We start from the raw sequence: 18,955 nt of genomic DNA on the forward strand, positions 1-18,955 counted from the left end.
GTTGAGCTTGGACTTCCTCTTGAGTTGTACTGCTACACCACCTTCCCATTAACTTATGAGGACAGTCTGCTGGGGGCAACACAGCAGAATCTGGTTCCAATATGAGTACCCCAACCAGCACTTTGGGCAGCTGTAACCACTGTGATACCTGGCCTCTAGGGATGCAAGTGTCCATCAGTATGTACAGAGTAACTTAAGTAGTGTAAGTTATGTGGATCTTTAATTTGGATCTCTTACAGTGTAAAACCTCACAGATTTGTTCAGTTGACCAGCAGTTTCTTTAAGCTATCCTTACTATCCTTGAGAGTTTTGCTTTCAGTATTTATTAATTTAAATTTATTAGGCTCAGTTTGAGTGAATATCTTTAAATCAGTCCTGCCCTCTTGGAGATATGCCACACTCTGCGCAAAAAGTGTGGAACGAAGTTTGGGGGATAGGAGAGAGAGGTAGGAAAAACTGAAACATGAGGCTTGCTGCTGCAGCATCTTTTCCCCTTGTGTTTATGCAGCTTGTGTTAAAGGGTTAAAACCTGAATATGCTCCTAACAATTGCTTGCTATGTAGTTGTGGGCTTTCTTTGGCTGCTGTAGTGCTTACCTTACCTTAGAGGTAGGTAAGAATGGGCATTCCCTTGAGCCTAGGGAATGGGTGGCAGTGGATAGGAGACTGATCAGTTTGAAGCGTTGCAGTTGTGGGTTGGGGATTTCTAAAATAATTAAAATCTAAGAATAAGAATGGGGAGGGATGTTGGTCAGAAATGTCTGCTAATACTTCAGAGTTTCTGTGGAAGCTTTCCTGTTAAGAGCTGACCTCTCTGTCCAGATTAGAGACATTTTTTGTTCCCACAAAAGAAATGCTCCCAGTAAAGAATGCTAAATTCTGCAAGGAATATGAGCAGCAGCAGACTTTTTTGCAGGGTATATGTACTTGATACCCCTGCATCTGTCCAGTCCTGAGAGGCTTTGAAAGTCCTGCCTAGCAGGTTGTGCGAACAGTTGTGCTCGTTCTTGTTCACATGAATAATCCCCATTGACTTGAATGTGAATACATTTTGAGGAGGGGCATGGTGAGCTGAATAAGTCTATCTGTGGCAGATGCAATTTAAATCATTTCTATCCCAAACCTACTCCCAGCTGTTCATTCCTATCACTCTTTCCAAGGTTATTTCCTTCAATAGCATCCCCTCAACAATGCAACTATAATTTTGAGTTTGGATAGAGCAAGTGGGAATAGTCCAACCCCTATCTGTGCTTATGACAATAGTGTTTGTGTGCTTGTGCTGAGCAAAGTTATAAATTTCCCATTAAGTTTGAAAGCCTAAGGCCTCACTTACGTAGACTGAAGGTGGAATACATGAGGTAGTATTCTGCTTTGAACAGCTGTGCTTAAAATACTCCTGTTTCCCATATGTGCAGTTCAGATCTGACTCTCCTTTGCTTTAGTGGTGCTTGCAGGGCATGAACCAAGTTCCTCAAAGCAGACTGCCTGAGCTGGTACTTTCTTTGAAGCTTTTTCAAACTTCAGTGATGCTTTTTCTGAGCTATGTCAGGATGTCTTTTTTATGGCCCTTGGAAAGAGGGCAGTTACTTCTATCTCCCTCCTTGTCTTAGGGGCTGAAATATTCATGCTCCTCATCCATCTTTCCCCCCCTAACAAATGTGTGTGTTACCATGATCAGCCATCCCACCTGATCTTACCACCAGGGTAAGGCCTATACAGTATCTGTCAGGGGCTCCAAGCAGAAGCTTTTCACAAAGGTGTCAAAATGAATAGGGCAAACAGCTTTGTCTTGGATTCAAACTAGTGAGGCCCTACCAGGCTTTTAAAAAAAACAGGCAGTAGGCTTCCTTGAGCTTCAAGTGCAGCACCTGTTCTCTAAGCATTTTAACAAGCTGCAACAGTGAAAGTCTTGCCCTTCTTGGTAGCTCCAATAGATCTTAGCCCTGGCATGTATCCAGGTACTTCTGTACCAACTGGTATAGCAGTATCTGTGCAAATTCTGCCCCTTTCATTCATGTCAGAGCTGAGTAGCTGCCCTAGGCAATTTCTTCTGATGTTTTGTGTACATAACTCTTTAATAGCCATGGAATCAGTCCCTTTGGGCTCCCAACCCAAAGGATTCTCTTGTCCAGGAAACACCAGCATTTCCTCAAAGACAGCTTGCTCACCTCCTGGCCACCACAGGCTCCCAAAGATTTAGAAGACCAATCCTTACAGTAACTGCAGGTATTAGAAGCAGCCCTTCCTACCCAAGCAGGATGAGGTCACAGGAGAAGGCCTCTTCAAATGCTGGCTGTAGCCTTCTGTGGTGGCTGCAGTCAAGCTGGTACTGGCTGTTCATGTTTAGGTGTCAACACCAGTGTAGCTAGGACTTGTTGTATCAAGTCCTTTCACCTGTATTAGGAGGCAGGTGATCACCTTAACTGGCATATCCAGTGTCAGATTCACCTGCTGGAAGTCTAATTTCTGGAAGCCTGTAAAAATGCTGGAAAGCTTGTGTTTGCTTTGGTCTGGCAGCTCACGTGATAGATGTGAGCTAGCACTCTTCTTTGTAAGGGGTTTGAGCTGGGGCCAGTTCCCCAGTACCCACTGCTGGATGCCTCTTTTGTGGAGGGGTGAGGTTTTAAGTACTTGGGAGAGAGCACTTAAATGTTAGTATTAATAATAAAGAAATACGATCTTAGCAAATGTGGGCATTAGAAACCAGTAAGTAGCAGCTGGAAACCTATATAGTTACAGGGGGGCAGACCCTGAACAGCCCCACTCCACTTGCTGCAGTCACCAGCTGCCCCACACCCAGCCATCCCTGCATCTGTCACAGTCCAGAAGTGAAGAGTCTTCATGGACACATGCAGGGAGCAGGTCTCTGGGGACGCCAGACTGCACCGGAGTCCTGCCCAACACCGTGTTCCTGCTGCACTGGTAATCTAGTGCTTTAGGATTTAGGAGATTACATTTGTGGTTTATGAATCGTTGATGTAACCACTGAATTAACCCTTACCCTGCAGCGATCTTGTCTCTTCCAAGTTTTATCTGTTTGTATTCAATAAATAATATCTAGCACTGGTCATGTTACCTATTGTTCATCACTGTGATAACTGATCACAGCAATTGTAGATAATGCTTCTTGAGGTTACCAAGGACTATTTCTACCCTGCAAGAGCCTTCTCACTCTAAAGAAATTGCCGGTGTCCAGATTGTTTTGTACAGCAAAGTTTTTTGTACAGCATTTAGCTGTAAATCCAAGAGATCTTCCCCTTGCATTGCTAAACTGCCTTGATCTTCACAACAGCAACAGTCTAGTTCTGCAGAGGTGCTCCTGGTGCTTTATGCAGCTTGCTGCAAGGGGATATTCTGAGATTTCTCAGCCTGCTACCAAGTGATGTATTCTTCCTCCTCCCCTTCATCAGCTACCTACTCCCCTTAATTTGGTGCTTCCTTAGACAGTGCTCTGCTAAAACCTTGCCTTTCAAGTGCTCGACTGTGTATGTGTCCAGTATCAGGCCTGTGTAAAAACCCTCAGAGAATCTCCAGTTACCACCAATAAGAAAGCTTCCCATTTTGGGGCACTTGGGTTTAAAGATGGTGTCTGGATTAAGACTGATGCAAAAGGTAAAATAACTTGTGCTGCAAATCAGAAGAATTATAAAGACAGGTAAGTAAACTGATTACCTTGTTTCCCAGTAGGGATGCTGATGTAGCACTATCCCTAAAATATGTTTGTGTATTTGGGGATATGTGTGTATGTACTTGGGCAAAGTTTGGGATTTTTAACTGCTCTAAGTCACTGACTGTTAAAACAATGGTTATCATTCATGAATCATTCATTTATAGAACTCAGAGAATGGCTTGGGTTAGAAGGGACCTCAAAAAATCATATTGTTCCAACCTAGCTGCCATGGGCAGTGACACCTTTCACTAGACCAGGATGCTCAGAGCCCCATCCAACCTGGCCTTGAACATTCCAGGGAACACTGCCACAACTTTTCTGGACAACATGTTCCAGTGCCTCACCAACCTCACAGTGAAGAATTGCTTCCTCTTACATAATCTAAATCTGCCCTCTGGCAGTGGGAAGCCATTCCCCCTTGTCCTGTCACTCCATGCCTTTCTAAAAAGGCTCTCTCCAGCTTTCTTGTAGGCTCCCTTCAGGTAATGGAAGGCATTTTGGAGTGCATTAAAATGCACATCAGTACAAGCTACACGTGAAATGTTGTCAGGGCAGAAAGCCACGGACTGCATGTGTTTTCCAAAAAGTGCACTGAGGCCAACTTTAGGTTTGTTTCTTTACCGTAATGTATCAGTTTCCTGGGTTTGCAGTGCTTCTTTCCTGGAAAATTGCTGAAATTATTTTAAATATATTTTTTTAGGTGCAACTCAATCCTTACAATTTTTTAGGTATGAAAGAAGGAAAAAAAGTGTTTCCTGTGTTTCCAAAGACGGGGCTGTATCAGCCACTGCCCTGCGAGAGGCTCTGGGTATGGCCAGCAGCCGGCCAGGCTGGAGGTGCTCAGCCCACGCGACGTCCCACAGCCTTTGCCAGAGGGGGGGAGAAGGCAGCAAGCTCCAGCATTCCGCCTGTGCCTCCCTGCTTGCTCACAGCGTTTATCCAGCTGTTCAGGTCACTCGCTTTTGATGAGAGAAATGTTTGATTGGGCCAAGTTTCCTACAAGGATGTTACATGACAGCATACTCTCCAAAATGCTGGCCAACGGCCATGGAAGATCAGCTTTCACTTCTTTCTTCTCTGCTGTTGTTCGTCTTTTTCCTTAGATTGATTTCAAAGAAAGGGTCTTTATTTGGCTAACAGAGTGCTGCTGCACCAACATCGTGTCACAGCATTGTGGTCTAGAGTTATTCTGGTGCTTGTGCTACCTGCTTTAACCAAGCCATGTGGAGGGACTGAAAATGGCATGCTTGTCCCATAATTTCCCTGTAACAAAGTTAGAAGGAATCCTCAATAGGATAACACACAGTTCAACTTCAGCTTTGTCAATTTGCTAGTCTTATCTTACCAATTTATTTAGGATTCATATTGATAGTTCCTAGGTTAACAGTCCTATAAGAATGTATGTTATAATCTATGTACTTTCCAATTTTTCTCCATCGAGTGCCCTACAGATGAAATTAGCTTGGAGAGGAAAGGAATGAAGAGACAGGCAGTGCTGTGGCTCAGCTGCTGTGAATCCTGTGTTCAAAACGGCAGAAATAGAAGCCAGGATGCTAAAATGTTTGGGGTTTGGGTGGCAGTTCTGCATTTGACTCTGGGCAGTGTGGGGCTTCATAGTTGCCTTTCGTGAGCATTCCTGTGCAGATCCCACCATCAGTCACATGCTGGGCTCTGCAGTCCTGGCACAGCTTGTGAGCGCTGCTGTCACCAGAGGACACTTCTGCACTGACCGACAGGTCCCACAATCCAGCAATGGTTATAAATATTCCTGTGCCTCAATCATCCTAAAGCCCATCCTCAACCACCAGAAAGTGATCTCAACTCATGTATTTAGCATGTTAGGCTTAGCTAATGTTTTATTTTTAGATTGTCTGAAAAAAGAAAAACTTAGGGGTTTTAAAAGGGACTATCAACTTCGTAAGCACCATGTCTTCTGAGGGAGCTTTGACATGCTTGAATGGATTTAGACTGTGCATCTTTTGTTTTCATAGTTGTTGCTTTTAAGAGGTTTCTTAGAACCAATCCTTGGGTTCAACCTTCATCAAACAGAATTTCCTTTCATTCAGATGCAATGCTGCAAACTGAGTCCGAGATCTGTCTGGAGCAATTTTAAGAGTATTAAAACTCCAGAACCAAAAGTGTCTGTCCTCTTTTTTTGTCTGACCTTTACAACTTCCAATCTAAACAGGCCATATGAATTAATCTCCAACATTTAAACACTTTTGTCATGGCTTCCTCTATCTCCTGGAGAATATTTGATTCTTTGCTGGTGATTCTTTTTTGTATTTAAAAGATGTCTCCTTAAATCAGACCTGCAATGTCATAGAAGTGCTGATCATGATTAGAAACAGTCCATTTTCCAAGGACCTTATTCCAACATGATGACATAACCCCAGCAGGAAAAAAAGCCCAGAGCAATGAAGGTTAGTAGCAGAATCAGGCCAAGCCTGGAAGACTTGGGATTAATGCCTGAAATCTGTGTACAATCTGTGTATAGTGCTGCTTTGCACTTGTCCAGGCACAGAAAAACAAGGATTCCTTGTCCTACCAGGAACCCTGGCTGTCTCAGGGAGCCCATCTTTTGGGGGCTTTTCTGTAAAAAAGAACATAACAAAGTTGAATCATTATACACTTTATGTGTCAGCCAGCCCCAGCAACTTGAAGGTCTGCATGCACCTATCCTAAAGGGAAAGAGCTTTTGGAAACCATCGCCACCTTTTCCTGGAGGTGCACCAGTTAAATTGTGCCGTCTGCTGAGATGGCTGACTGTGTCCTAACTTCTGGCACTTGTCCTGCAAAACAGGCTGAAGCTGTTCAAGAAATGACTTTTTCCAGCTGTCACGCTCATCTGCTGAGAGGAGTTGCTGCTCTGTGGCTCAACAAGTTTTCAGAAACCTAAACAAGATTAACTCAGTGTTAGGAGAGTTGTAGATATGCACTTTGGTAACATTACTGTTGTCCTTACTCCTTCTTTGTGTAAGATCTATTATATTTAGATATTAAATATAATATGTAATGTAATATAATATAATTAATGTAATATTGTGAGCAAAGAACCAACTGTTGAGCCACAACACAGGGTAAGTAAAGAAACCTCACTTTTATCTCTGTTCTGATTTTTAAAAGAAACAAAAACTTCTGCTTCTGTGCTGTGGTAACTCTACTGAAATCCTAGCACAAAAGGCAGCAGAATTTGACTTTCTAAGCTTGGGGAGAGAAACTTGGAGACTCCCAGCATATGGACTATCACTCAAGTTGTAAGACATGGGGAAAGTGTAAAAATTGCTGAGTGCTGTCGATGCATGTGCATAGCAAAAGGACACTGCAGCAGTTAGGCACATTTTGCAGGGCATACAGGAATTACAAAGGCTGGCAGGATAAACAGCAGTTATTTCTTCTAGTGCTACAAATGTACAAACCTTTGTGAAAGTCGAATATGTGCTAAGTATGTAAAGAGCGAAGTTTCGCTGTATTTTAGACTTTAGGGGATTTTTTCGTTCTGTTCCGCCATTATTTTCTATGTTTCTCACACAGGAGGAATTTTTATTTCCTTTTTTTTTTTTTCTGTGTTTAAATGCCATCCCTAACATGATGTCATTACAAGACATAACATTTTAATTAAATCTCTCTTTCGCTGTCCATTGGCAGGCCCGTGGCTGCCCGGTGTTGTGATTCAGTGGCACGTGTGAGTTACCAGCACAGCGGGAGAGGGGGAATTCCTCCCTGCCCCGAAAAACATGTGGCTGCTGCTCCTCGAGCATCCCTGCTGGGCTTACGCTGCTGCCGCTTCCAGCTGCCTCCTTCTGCCTGCTCTTCTGGCATACGGCCATCAGGTCAACTCGTCCAGGGAACGCGGATGGTTGACGAGCTTTGCGGGGGGGGGGGGGGCTGGGAGAGAAAAGGAGCTTTTCCTCAGCCGCATCCCTGCACGGGCTAAAAAGAGCTTTCCCCGCTTGGCAGAGGAAGAGGCTGCTTACCCAAGTGAAGCATGACAGCCCTCAGGCCGGCATCGCCGCCCGGGGACCGCGCACCCCGCCTCTCGCAGCGCATCCCCGCGCTGCGGCCGGAGGGGCGGAGCGGGAGGCTCCCGGAGCCCCGGGTGGTGGCTGGGGAGGGCGGCGGGAAGGCAGGCAGCCTCCCACGCCGGGGGCAGCAGCTGGCGGGCCGGGGCTGTGAGGTGGCGGCAGCGGGGAGCAGCCGGGGCCGTGACTCACCCGAGGAATGTCCTGGCACGGGCGGCCGCGGCTCCGGTGAAGGTGACGCAACGCGCTCGCTCCGCCCCGTCCCCGCCGCGGGCAGAGCCCACCAGGCGTGACCGACTCCTCGGGAGCCCGCAGCCCTGCCCAAGCCACTGCCAAGTGGAACGATAGCTCGAAGCCCCAGAGGGATTTTGGGACAGTACCGGTGGACGAGGCTGCTTAAACCAGCAGAAGTGATCCGTGGAAAAGGGGTAGTGGAGTCTGGAGCTTCCCTTATGGGGCTTGCTGGGGATCCGTGCCTCACACTAGCGCAGGCATCCTGCTCCTCACTTCAGGCTCCTGGAATCAGCTCACAGGGAGGCACTGCAAATCTTGCTAACTTGCAGCAAAATCGTGCCAGGATCCACAACTTAAGAGTCAAATATATTTACTGTAATTTTTTGTAAAGGAATGTATCTGCAGTGTAAGGAGAGAGAAAAACTCAGAGTTAGCATTCCACGGGTTTTCTCCAATACTCTCTTACATTACCAAAAGTTAGACTTTGTCTGGCATTCTTTGCGCTCCCACTGAAAATACAGAACTGTTAGAGGGAAACTTGGTATTTTGCAGGGGTAAACAGGACATCAAAGGGGAAAAAGAAGTGCCCTGAGCAACAGATCTCATCAAATGCAGTTTCCTATGGATTTCTCTCCCTTGACAGGTTGATTTTTTGAACTAAATGGTATTAAGACTCTGTTATTTCAGTGTGCATCTATGCAAGTTTCTCTGCTTTACCCTTCTCTCTGCTTAGTCCTCTTCTTGAAGGTAATCTGGCTACATCATAAGAGCTCTGATGTCTCCTAGCAGAAACAAACAGGTTCCTGAATTGAACTGGTAGACATATAGCCCCACTTTCTTCTATCTCAAATGAAATATTTTATAAAATTTAATTACTTAATTAAGGATCTTAATTACTTTTGTGACCTCTATTCTTCTGTCAGATTTAACTCAAATAAGCTAACAAGTTAAAAAGTCACTGAGACAAGGACTAGCACGAGTGAGAGAGGGAATGCCTGAGGAGGCCAAGCAGAGGCCCTGCTTCCATGGGAAATGAAGCTGGAATGGTAAGACTGAGTTCAGCGAGGACGACAGAGAAGCAAATAGGATTCACAGCATACTAAAGGAAAGGACTGCGATACCAAAGAGCTTCAATGCATAAGGCAGCTTAGTCCATTATAATAATTTCTCACTAATGAGCATCCAGGAGTTGAATCCAAACAGTGCCTCCTGCTTCACGGTGAGTCATTGCTTCCATCCACAGAGGGTGAGGGGAGGCTTGGAGGGCTTCCTCAGAGGCATGCACTCCAGAGAGGGTATCATTCACAAAGCTTTTAGTGCTGCTGCTGCTGGGCTTTCTGAATCATTGGGCTATTTCGGTGTTGCCTGGTGGGATGCAGGTCTTGTGGCATAGGGGTAGTGAAACTCGATGCTTCCTGAGTGCAGTGAGATGCCGAAGTAGGAAGCAGCTTTGTCTGAGTGTGCTCCAGCAATAAGATTTGCTTGGTCATTATTGCTTTTGGCTGGATACTGGCCATTTCTGTGGCCTCTAAAGTTCACCACTGGGCTCTATCACAAGTTCTTCCTCTGATCACTGCAGTCACCAGGAGTTCAAAATTAATTTCCTTGAAAATAAGAAGCTCCTTTCTGTTTACCTGTGACCTGTTTTTCATCTCTAAGAAATGCTCTCAAATTCTGGTAAACTCATTTCTGTCTCAGAGATTTCTGTAGTCAGAAAATACTCCTTCAGCTGTGCTGCTTCTGTACTCTGATGGCTGCCAAGTACCAATCAGTGATGTGCAGCAGCAGCAGCTCTTAGTGCCTGGGTACCTCAAGTATGCACCTTGTGAGGTGAAGAGAGTAGTAAGCACTTCTGATTCATTATTCAGTTTCCATGGTGTTAAAAACAGAGGGTGAGTCATGCACAGTTTTGGAGTTGTCATTCCTGGAGTACACAACTCTGGAGCTGGTAACTCCCCACCTTTCATTTTAGGAGCTTGGGATATGCAGTGCAGAGGCCCCATGTGGGTGGCTGAGGGTGCTCTGCAAGGGCACGAGATTAGGGCACTCGCACACAGCAGACTCATGGTCTTGTGCACGTTAGAAGTTTGCTGAGCCCACGGCAGTGACTGTGGTCAGCAGCTCTGGAGGATGTACTGTGCACGGGCACAGCTACACCTGCTTGCCGAGGTGAAGGAACTCCAAGCTGCCATTTGCCTCCTGACATTGTGTACGGCTGCAAGGACCTCTGTCTGGGACACTGAGCAGAACATGACACACAGCAGGCCATGACACAGCATGCCAGTCTGGGACACTCAGCATGCCATGACAGCATGGCTGCAGTGCCATGAAGGCTGTTTTGGCATACATTAACCTATCCTGACGATGAGGATCTGAGACCACTTAACTCCACCCCAGCCCATGACATTGCCCAAGAGCAGCAGGTGCCCAGGAATGGGGCTGTCAAGACATTCTCATGGACTTACGTTGATTTAAGCCAATCATAAAACTGCGTCTTGACAGTTACCCAGTTTAGGATTTCAGCTATTAATTCCCTTAACGATTTTCACCTCTCCTAACTAGTCACTTGTTTGAAAAAAAGACAGCATTTATTGTATTTGAAAACTGAATTGGATAATGGAGGATTCTTTGAATGCAAATATACAATAAAGGTACTCCTTCCTGAATCCCACAGTGCTGGCACTTGAACAGGCAGTAAGAGTAACCGAGTGGCCAGCATCTGGAAAAAAAAAAGACTTGAGTCTAACAGAGCTCAGTGGCAGCAGGAAATCCTGAATGTGTGGCTGTAAGGAGCTGAGGCGTAAATATAGCTCCAGATTAGTGATTTCAAGGCTGATGGATCGAATTTTGAATATTGATGAATGCAAATCAGTGAATTCTGCAGCCAGAGGGCAGGATGTAACTCAAAAAGGATATTGGAAACATAGTGTCTCATCTAGTCAACATGGTAATGTATTAGTAATGGAGAAAAGGCGGGGGGGGGGGGGGGGAACATCAACACACCCCTCACACAATGCAGAATGAGTATGTGTGTGTGTATATATATGTGTATCTAAAACACAAGATGTATCTAATACACATACATGCGTGCTGACAAACACTGGCTAGCCGGCTTCCACCACCATACTAGTAGCAATTCAAATGTTTTGGGGAGAGAGAGCTGGCTGGTCACAACGCACGCTGGAGACTCACAGGTACAGCTGCTTGCAGCCCTGAATGTTTAGGATTTCTTGGTTTTCAAACACACCACTTCAGGGTGCACAGGACTGAGAATCCTCTTGTCCACTTGGATCGGCTAGAGGTAAAATGCTCTGTGTTTGTTATCCTGTGCCTCAAGCTCTGTCCAGCTCAGTATGGAACAGCACAACACTGTCGGGAGAGTTGTCCTTGTTTTCCTGTAAGTCATTTTCCCATCTTTTAATGCTGCATCTTCCGCCCTATGTGCTGTGTCCCGCCTCACTGTCTGAGCAGCTCTTCCAAGACCGCAGAAAGAGCAGTCTTTGTGCCAGGCCTCTTTGTGCCCAGGGCCTTTCCCTACAGGGCCCGGGGCAGCCGCAGCAGCAGCATAGATCCTCTTCGAGCGGGGACAAGGCGGCGTGGCACACGGCAGCGACACAATGCCTGACAGCGCCCGGCCACGAACCGCGAACAGCGGGCAAACGCTTTAGAGGAGAAAGCGCCTCGGCCAGGGAAGCAGCGCCGGGCAGGCGGTGCGGGCCGCCATCGTGCCCCGGCCTGACGCTCGTGCTCCAAGCCCAGCGAGGGGCCGCACTGCCCCCTCAGCAGCCAGCCACCCCCGGGGCCGGCTGAGGGGCCGCCCGGGGCTGCGGGGCCCAAGCCAGTCCAGCCCCGGGCAGCGCTGACGCCGCCTCCGCCCGGCGGACCACCGAGCCCCGCCGCCTGCGGGCCCTGCCCCGGGGGCCGGCCCAGCGCGGCCCGGCGGCGGCACGTGGTGGCGGCGCGGCCCATGTGACCGGCCCTCCCCGGCCGCCGCGGCTCATCCCCCGCCCGGCCGAGTCCCCGCCCGCCTCGCCCCCAGCGCAGCGCAGCGCTCTCTGCGTGCAGCAGCCCCGCACCGCAGGCAGCCGCCGCCGCCCCGGGACCCGGCGCCATGGTAAGGGCGGCGCGGCGCCGCCGGCCGGGGAGGGCGGTGCGGGCGGCTTGCGCGGCCCGGCGGAGCCGAGCGAGGCTGAGCAGAGCAGGCCCAGCCCGGCCCGGCCCGGCCCGGCGCGGCCCTGCGGCCTCCGGCGGCCATTTTAGTCTAATTTTAGCCGGGTGCGGGGGAAGGGGCCGCGGGAGCGGCCCGGGGCAGCTGCGGGCGGCGGGGCTGGGCCCGGGGCCGGGGCCGGGGCCGGGGCTGGGGCCGGGCGCGGGGCGCAGCGCTCCCTGCGGCACCGCCCGGGCGTGCGAGTGCCCCGCGGTGCGGCGAGGGGCGGCGGGCGCGGGGAGAGAGGTCCCGCGCTCCTCCCGAGGAGCCGCCGCGGCGGCCGCCTGGTGCCCGGGCCCGAGGGGCGGCCGGGAGCGGCCGTGTTGGGAGCGCTGGGGCCGGGGCGGGTGTCGGAGCGCAGGGCCGGAGGGCGCGGGGCGGCGGGATTCCCTCCGTCCCCGCGAACAAAGCGGGGAGAGGGGCCGGCGGCGCCCCGGGGACAAAGCCGGCGGCTCCTTGCGAGCCGCGCACCTGCCTTTCCTCCCCGGGCAGCCTGCGCTGGCAGCGCCCGCCTCGGCAGATATAATTGCTGGACCGAGAGCAAGGGCGCTGCAGATGGGCTGAGCTCGCTTGCTCACTCGCAGTGGGGTTTGCTAAATTATTTTCATTTTGCCTTGAGCTCCCCGGTTGCCCTGCCGGCGTTTTGTTTCCTTGCTGCTTTAGGCTCGTGTTTTGAACGGCTTGCGAGCCTTATGGGCAGCTGTACGGTTGTAATTGATATTTTTATATGAACGAACAGTAGTCAAACAATACTCCCGCAGCAGCATGAAGTAAAATTCGGGAGTTCTTAAGGCGCAGTGTTGAAGCTGACACAATGCAGAAAACATTTTTGCTGCTTGTAGAGCCTTACCTCACCCAACAAAATGAGAGTCATGACAGTGCTGGATATGAGCTGCTGCTGTAGCGTTTGTTCTATGAAAAAAAACCCAAACCAACAAAAAACAACTCACCAAAACCCCACCCTCTCCTATCCCAACCGAAAATTACAAAGTTCTCTCCTATGTTCAGTTTCTACCCCCTCATCACTCCCTCTTCCCCTCCCCCCAAATAAGCCAAATGCATGATAAGGTAAACTGTTCGAGTAGTACAGTTGTGTGACTAGTTGTATGAAACTGCTATTCAGAACTGCAGCAGAAGATGCTGAGATCTACAAGAAGAAACTACTGATTTTACGCCTCCTTTATATCTTCTGCTCCAGTCCCACAAATATTACTAAATTCATAGTGTGATCAGGTTGAGTATAGTATTTTTATTCTTATGGGGGCAGGCAGACTTCTTTATCTAGCACTGTCGGCTATCATCTTTTTCTAGTGAGTGTTAATTTTTGCTGTTCAAATTATTCCTTTGATCTCATTTTACAGGCTTCTGGAGTAACAGTGAATGATGAAGTCATAAAGGTTTTTAATGACATGAAAGTAAGGAAATCTTCAACCCCAGAAGAGATTAAAAAAAGAAAGAAAGCTGTTCTCTTCTGCTTAAGTGATGACAAAAAACAAATAATTGTAGAGGAGTCAAAGCAGATATTGGTTGGTGACATTGGTGATACTGTGGAGGACCCCTATACAGCCTTTGTGAAGTTGCTACCTTTGAATGATTGCCGATACGCTTTGTATGATGCCACATATGAGACAAAGGAATCTAAGAAAGAAGACCTGGTATTTATATTCTGGTGTGTGAAAGCAAAGCTTGCTGTTAAAATTGAATATTCTGGAGCTACCACTGGAAGATTTAATAACTGTTCTGTTGTGGCTTTCTTTTTTCTTAAAGGGCTCCTGAAAGTGCACCTTTAAAAAGCAAGATGATCTACGCAAGCTCTAAAGATGCCATTAAAAAGAAATTTACAGGTATAGACCTGAAAATGTTTTTCTTGTTAATTACAATGCCATTTAGATGTTGAGGTTCTCACAAGCATATTGTCCATCTGTCTTTCAGGTATTAAACATGAGTGGCAAGTAAATGGTTTGGATGATATTAAGGACCGTTCAACACTTGGAGAGAAATTGGGAGGCAACGTGGTAGTTTCACTTGAAGGAAAACCCTTATAAAAAGACAGACAAGTGCCATCTGGATCTAAGGAGCTTCCATTTCTGCAGCTCGTTCAATTGGAATAGTATTAGTCTCCCCATCCCCTCCCCTCCTCAAAAAATAAGACCCTTCCCCACCGCCCTGAAGGAGATGTCATTGTTAAGCAGTCTACCAGTGATTGCCATTAGACTGTTTAATCCTGGTAGTTTTATGTAGGATTCAAGGAATGCTTTCACGTCATACTCTTGGCCAAAACTGGCGTTGCAGGCATTCCTTGCAACATGTACAATGAATGTGATAGTTAATGTAAATAGTCTAGCAGACAGCAAAGGGTAAGCTAATTGAATGCCTTGAAAGTATTGTCCTCTGGTCGGATGGTAGACTCTCTACAGTATTACTTAACAGTTGCACTTGATTGCAGTTCCATGAGGCTCTTGTGCATTCATACACCTCACCTGCCTTGACAAGCCTATTTTTGTGACATGGCAGCACACAACACTATGCATTTAAAGCACTTTTTTGTAATATGTTTGACCCGCCCCCCCCAAGGAATGCCAATTAAGTTGCTGTAACTGTGTCATCAAATTATTGTAGTACCTCAGTTTCATTCCTGTTACATGCATATCTTTATTAAATGAAGTAGCTGTTACGATGCCTTTCGTTTTCCATTGAATGTACACTACTGAACAGGAGTAGAAGTTCTCCGTTTACCATGTGAGTCTTGAAACACTAAAGTTTTGTAAAACATCAGTCATAGTGGCAATTTCTGTATTAAAAAGAGCCTTAAATGGAACATTGTTTTTTGAGATCAAAAACTGGCCACGTTGCAATAAAACTTGTGGCTTATTACAGAATGTTGCCTTGTTTTCATTGGAAAATATAGTTTTTAAGTGTTTAAGCATATTTCAAATAACTTCTGTGGAAAGTATTGTAAAGGTAAACAATCATTAATCTCATCTTCAATAATGCAAGTTTTTAATACTGACTTAGGCACTGCTTTACAATACTTTGTGGCTCTGTTCTGGCCATTGAATAAAGGATCTGCTCCTAATTTACCGTAAAGTAAAGAAGCTACCACTACTGGAGACCGTTAGTTCCATGAAACACTTGTGTCAGAAACTTAAAAGTACAAAGTAATTAACCATGCAGTGTGTTTCGTACCTGAATGTTCTTAAAGTTCTACATGCCAGAGTAAAACCTTGCACAAGTTTTTACAGCTCGCGTCTCTCTCGGTAAGATGATGTGTAATGATAGTTACAAGCAGAATATGAAGCTGGGAAATAATTTTTGTTTCTCGAGTGTTGCAGTTAGACCGACTCAGTACAAGAATTAGCCTAAATGAACTGTTCTACTTGTTAGCTTCTATGTAAATAGAACTGGAAAGTGTTTGCCACTACTGAGGCTTGCATAGGGGACATGTTTTGGCTGGGAGCCAAATAATGCTCTCCTTATAGAGAATTTGATCTGCTCTGTGTGAGCAATCCTCCGTTAGCCAGAGCTATTTATGGCAAACACATGCTTTTGTATCTTGTCATCGTTATCCAGAAATGGCAAAACTGGACATGATTCTCTGGTATGCATAAAGGAGCGCTGTTAGGCAGCCACTGGCAGCTGAACTGTACATGCTGCTAGAAGGAATGCTCTTTTATCATTACCTTATTTTAAAAAGTTGGTAGAGTAAAACTGTGGGGCTTTTAAATACGGGCTCTTTGTGTTAAGTCCATAGCCCTTTTTCAACAAGGAAGGAGATAATAATCCAAATACTTTCTCTTCTTTTTTTCCCGCAATAGTTTTAAGTAACCTAGTGGTACTGTGTTTAGGCTCTCTTGTCCTGTAGAACTTTAAGACTTTATTTCAGGCTTCTGGCTGTCCCTATGACTTGCACACCTCATTGTGTTAGCTGTTCTATGTAGACTAAACTTTATTAGAATTTAACTAAAAAGGCATGATGACCACTGACTTATTAAGTGTATTAATCAGTCTTGGTTTTGTTCTACAAAACTCTCCTTTCAGGTACCTTTTAAGGTTGCGAAGTAACTGATGGTATGCATGTTGTCTAGATTAAAAAAACCCCACAACTTTTTTTTCCTCAAAATAGTCTATTTCTGATCATTCATGTTGTATGCAAAGCCCAGTTTAATGTAAAGATCTTTGTGCTTTATGTTTGACTTGAGTTCGGTACAGTAAAATGAAATTATCTTTTAACTGATTTTTCACAAGGAATAAATTGTTTCTTTAGAAAAAGCCAAAATGGGAAATGTTAAATTTTAATAAACCATTTGAATTTTCATTTTAGACAGTAAACTTTTTTTAAGGAGTACTGTGTTTAAATTTATTGTTTGTCTCTGCTGCAGTCTAGAAAAATGTCTGTGGCTTATTAGTTGAATATTACAGGTTCCTTTTTTTTTTTTTTTTAACTAGCTTAGGTGTATATTCACTCAGTCCAACTAGCTATGAAATTGAAGCACAAACTGTATTTATGTAAGATTCCTACCAAATTAAAGTTTTGGATCCAAAAGGATCAGCCTGCCTTCAGTTTGTTCTTGAAATGAATGACTGACTGACTGATGTGAGGTCCAATTCAGATGGCTTGCTTTTAAAAAAAAAAAAAAAAACAAACAAAAACCAATAAAGTGCTACAGAACTGTTACTGTTTGAATTATAAAACAAATGGGAGACAGCTGGCATCTGTTCCAAAATGGTTTGTCAGCTGTTGTTTTCTGTCATTATGCAAAATGGTGAGGGCCTCATTGTGATCGAGAAGGGGAGGAAAATCCTCTCAAGTTGAATATCTTCTGTGTATCTCCGTGTAGACGTGGCTTTTGGATATCTTGGCTTCAGTTATTTTATTGATAAAGGAATGTTAAATAAATTTTTCATGAGAGTAGCTTGCGCAGAAACAGCATTTTTCTTCTAAAAAAATACTTCAAAGCCAGCAGTTTTGTTTGATTTGGTAAATCCTGGAAGAGGTATAGATAAATGGGTTTGATTTCTCTGAAAAGGGAAATCAATCCAAGACTAGAGTGTGTTAGTGAGGTTTGTATTTTTGGTGTGATATTAGAAGTGCAAAGCTTAAATTTATATGGACTTGAGTGTAAAAATCACTTCTAGTTCAGATCATGAAGTGGAGTTTGAATATGCTCAGTTAAAACCCAAAGTGTTTCTTTAAGTGGAAGAGTTTTCCTGCTCTGCCATTCCCTCAGAACGAGTGATGGAATACAGCAATTGCCACAATTTGATAATAAGCTTTACTCTCTTATGCCAATTCCAGTATAAACCAAATTTTCATGTCTGCCTATTTTTTATAAACTTCTGTAAGTCCCCTTTAGTTTGTGGTGGTGAGTTAATGATTGTAGAGTGAAAACACGGCACTAATGGTGGATCAAAGATCATCAATGTAGCACCTGTCTCTGAGTATTGAATTTCTTTGAAATATTTCTGATTTTGAAAACCTGGTATAAATAAAATTAATTTAAATGTCTTCAGTTGTTGAGTTTGTTTGTGTGCTAGACAGCACCTACACTAATTGCTTTGTTGTGGTCTTTGGACTGGGAGCAGCCCAGATACTGTGAAAGGAGTAGTAGTGGAATACCTGGGTTTTTCTAACAGGTTTCATCTGCTACCTCTTCAGTTCAATATCCAACTACAGCAAAAGCCAGCACCAGTTGCTCTGGAGATGCATATAAAGAAATTTTTAGTGGGTTGGTTCTAGATAACCTTTTGCTTTTGTTGGATCCCAGCTGATGTGTTCAGAAAGTTAGATGGATTTTATATAGCAAATGTAGCAAAGAAAGTACATTTACACTGCCAAGTCATTTCTAATACAGGAAAGAAAGTGAACGGATGCAGTGTGAAAAAGTTGACTCCATGAAGAAAGATCAAAATATTATCATTTTGGTACCAGTGGCATCTCTCTTGTTAATATAAAATTTCTTGGATCTAGGAATATGTTATCTGGAAGAGTTAATTTTGTAAACAAAGAACTGTCAAGAAACAGCTTCATTGGATTATCTTCAGAAGGCAGACTTTTGCAATGTACATTAAAAAACCCTTTACTGTTTGCCTAACATAAGCCTTCTCTGTGGCTGTGGGGAACGTACATGAGAATGTGCATTTTAAAAAAGAATTAAAGGTCTCATTCTGAAGTTTTCTTAATAAAAACTACTGTTTAGTTAAAATACGTTCTATTCTTACTAAATTCATATCCAGTGCTTGACCCTATTGAATTTGGACATTTCTCTGCCTCACCTCCCATGCTTTTAAATCTACAATAATCCCCATACATCTTACTCTTCCTTGCATTACCTATCGATGCATTGTACTAGTAACATCTGAAAAATAAATACAACAGTAAAAATGAAATCTTTTCCTAGGAAGTTCAAACAGGTGACATAATTTATCTTCATTTGATGATTTCGTAGAGTTGTCTTTTTACATTGTAGAGCTTAGAGAAAAAATGTGCTAATTGGAGGTACTGAAAGTAAGTTTGACATTCCTAAGATTCTGTGATTGTCTTTTTAACTCCTCATTGTACGTTGTACATTGTAATGTTTCTGTTGTCAGCTTTGCTTCATAGTTACTTAGCAAACTAAAGATTGGAAAAGAAACTTGAAGGTGCTGCTAGTTATTTTCAGAAGTTTCTAAATGCCAGTTCAGACTATAATATACAAACTTCAATTTCCCACTGCTAGCCTAATTTTTATTCTCTTGTGTGTAGGCTTAGAAATGTATGTGTAACTGTAATCATGCCTCTCGTCTTCCACTTCTTTATTTTTAAAAACAGCTGTGTCACTGCAAA

General features: G+C 44.9%; 1 protein-coding gene across 1 annotated transcript; it reads left to right on the forward strand.

Moving 5' to 3' along the window:
- The first annotated feature begins 11,931 nt into the window (after nt 1–11,931).
- Nucleotides 11,932–17,638, forward strand: CFL2 (cofilin 2). The gene is made up of 4 exons (XM_039552054.1): nt 11,932–12,039; nt 13,494–13,801; nt 13,900–13,976; nt 14,065–17,638. The coding sequence occupies exons 1-4, from the start codon at nt 12,037–12,039 to the stop codon at nt 14,175–14,177; spliced, it is 501 nt and encodes a 166-aa protein (XP_039407988.1). The 5' UTR covers nt 11,932–12,036; the 3' UTR covers nt 14,178–17,638.
- Nucleotides 17,639–18,955: the final 1,317 nt, after the last annotated feature.

The sequence above is a fragment of the Corvus cornix genome, chromosome 5 (genome assembly GCF_000738735.6).
Source record: "Corvus cornix cornix isolate S_Up_H32 chromosome 5, ASM73873v5, whole genome shotgun sequence".
Lineage (NCBI taxonomy): Eukaryota > Metazoa > Chordata > Aves > Passeriformes > Corvidae > Corvus > Corvus cornix.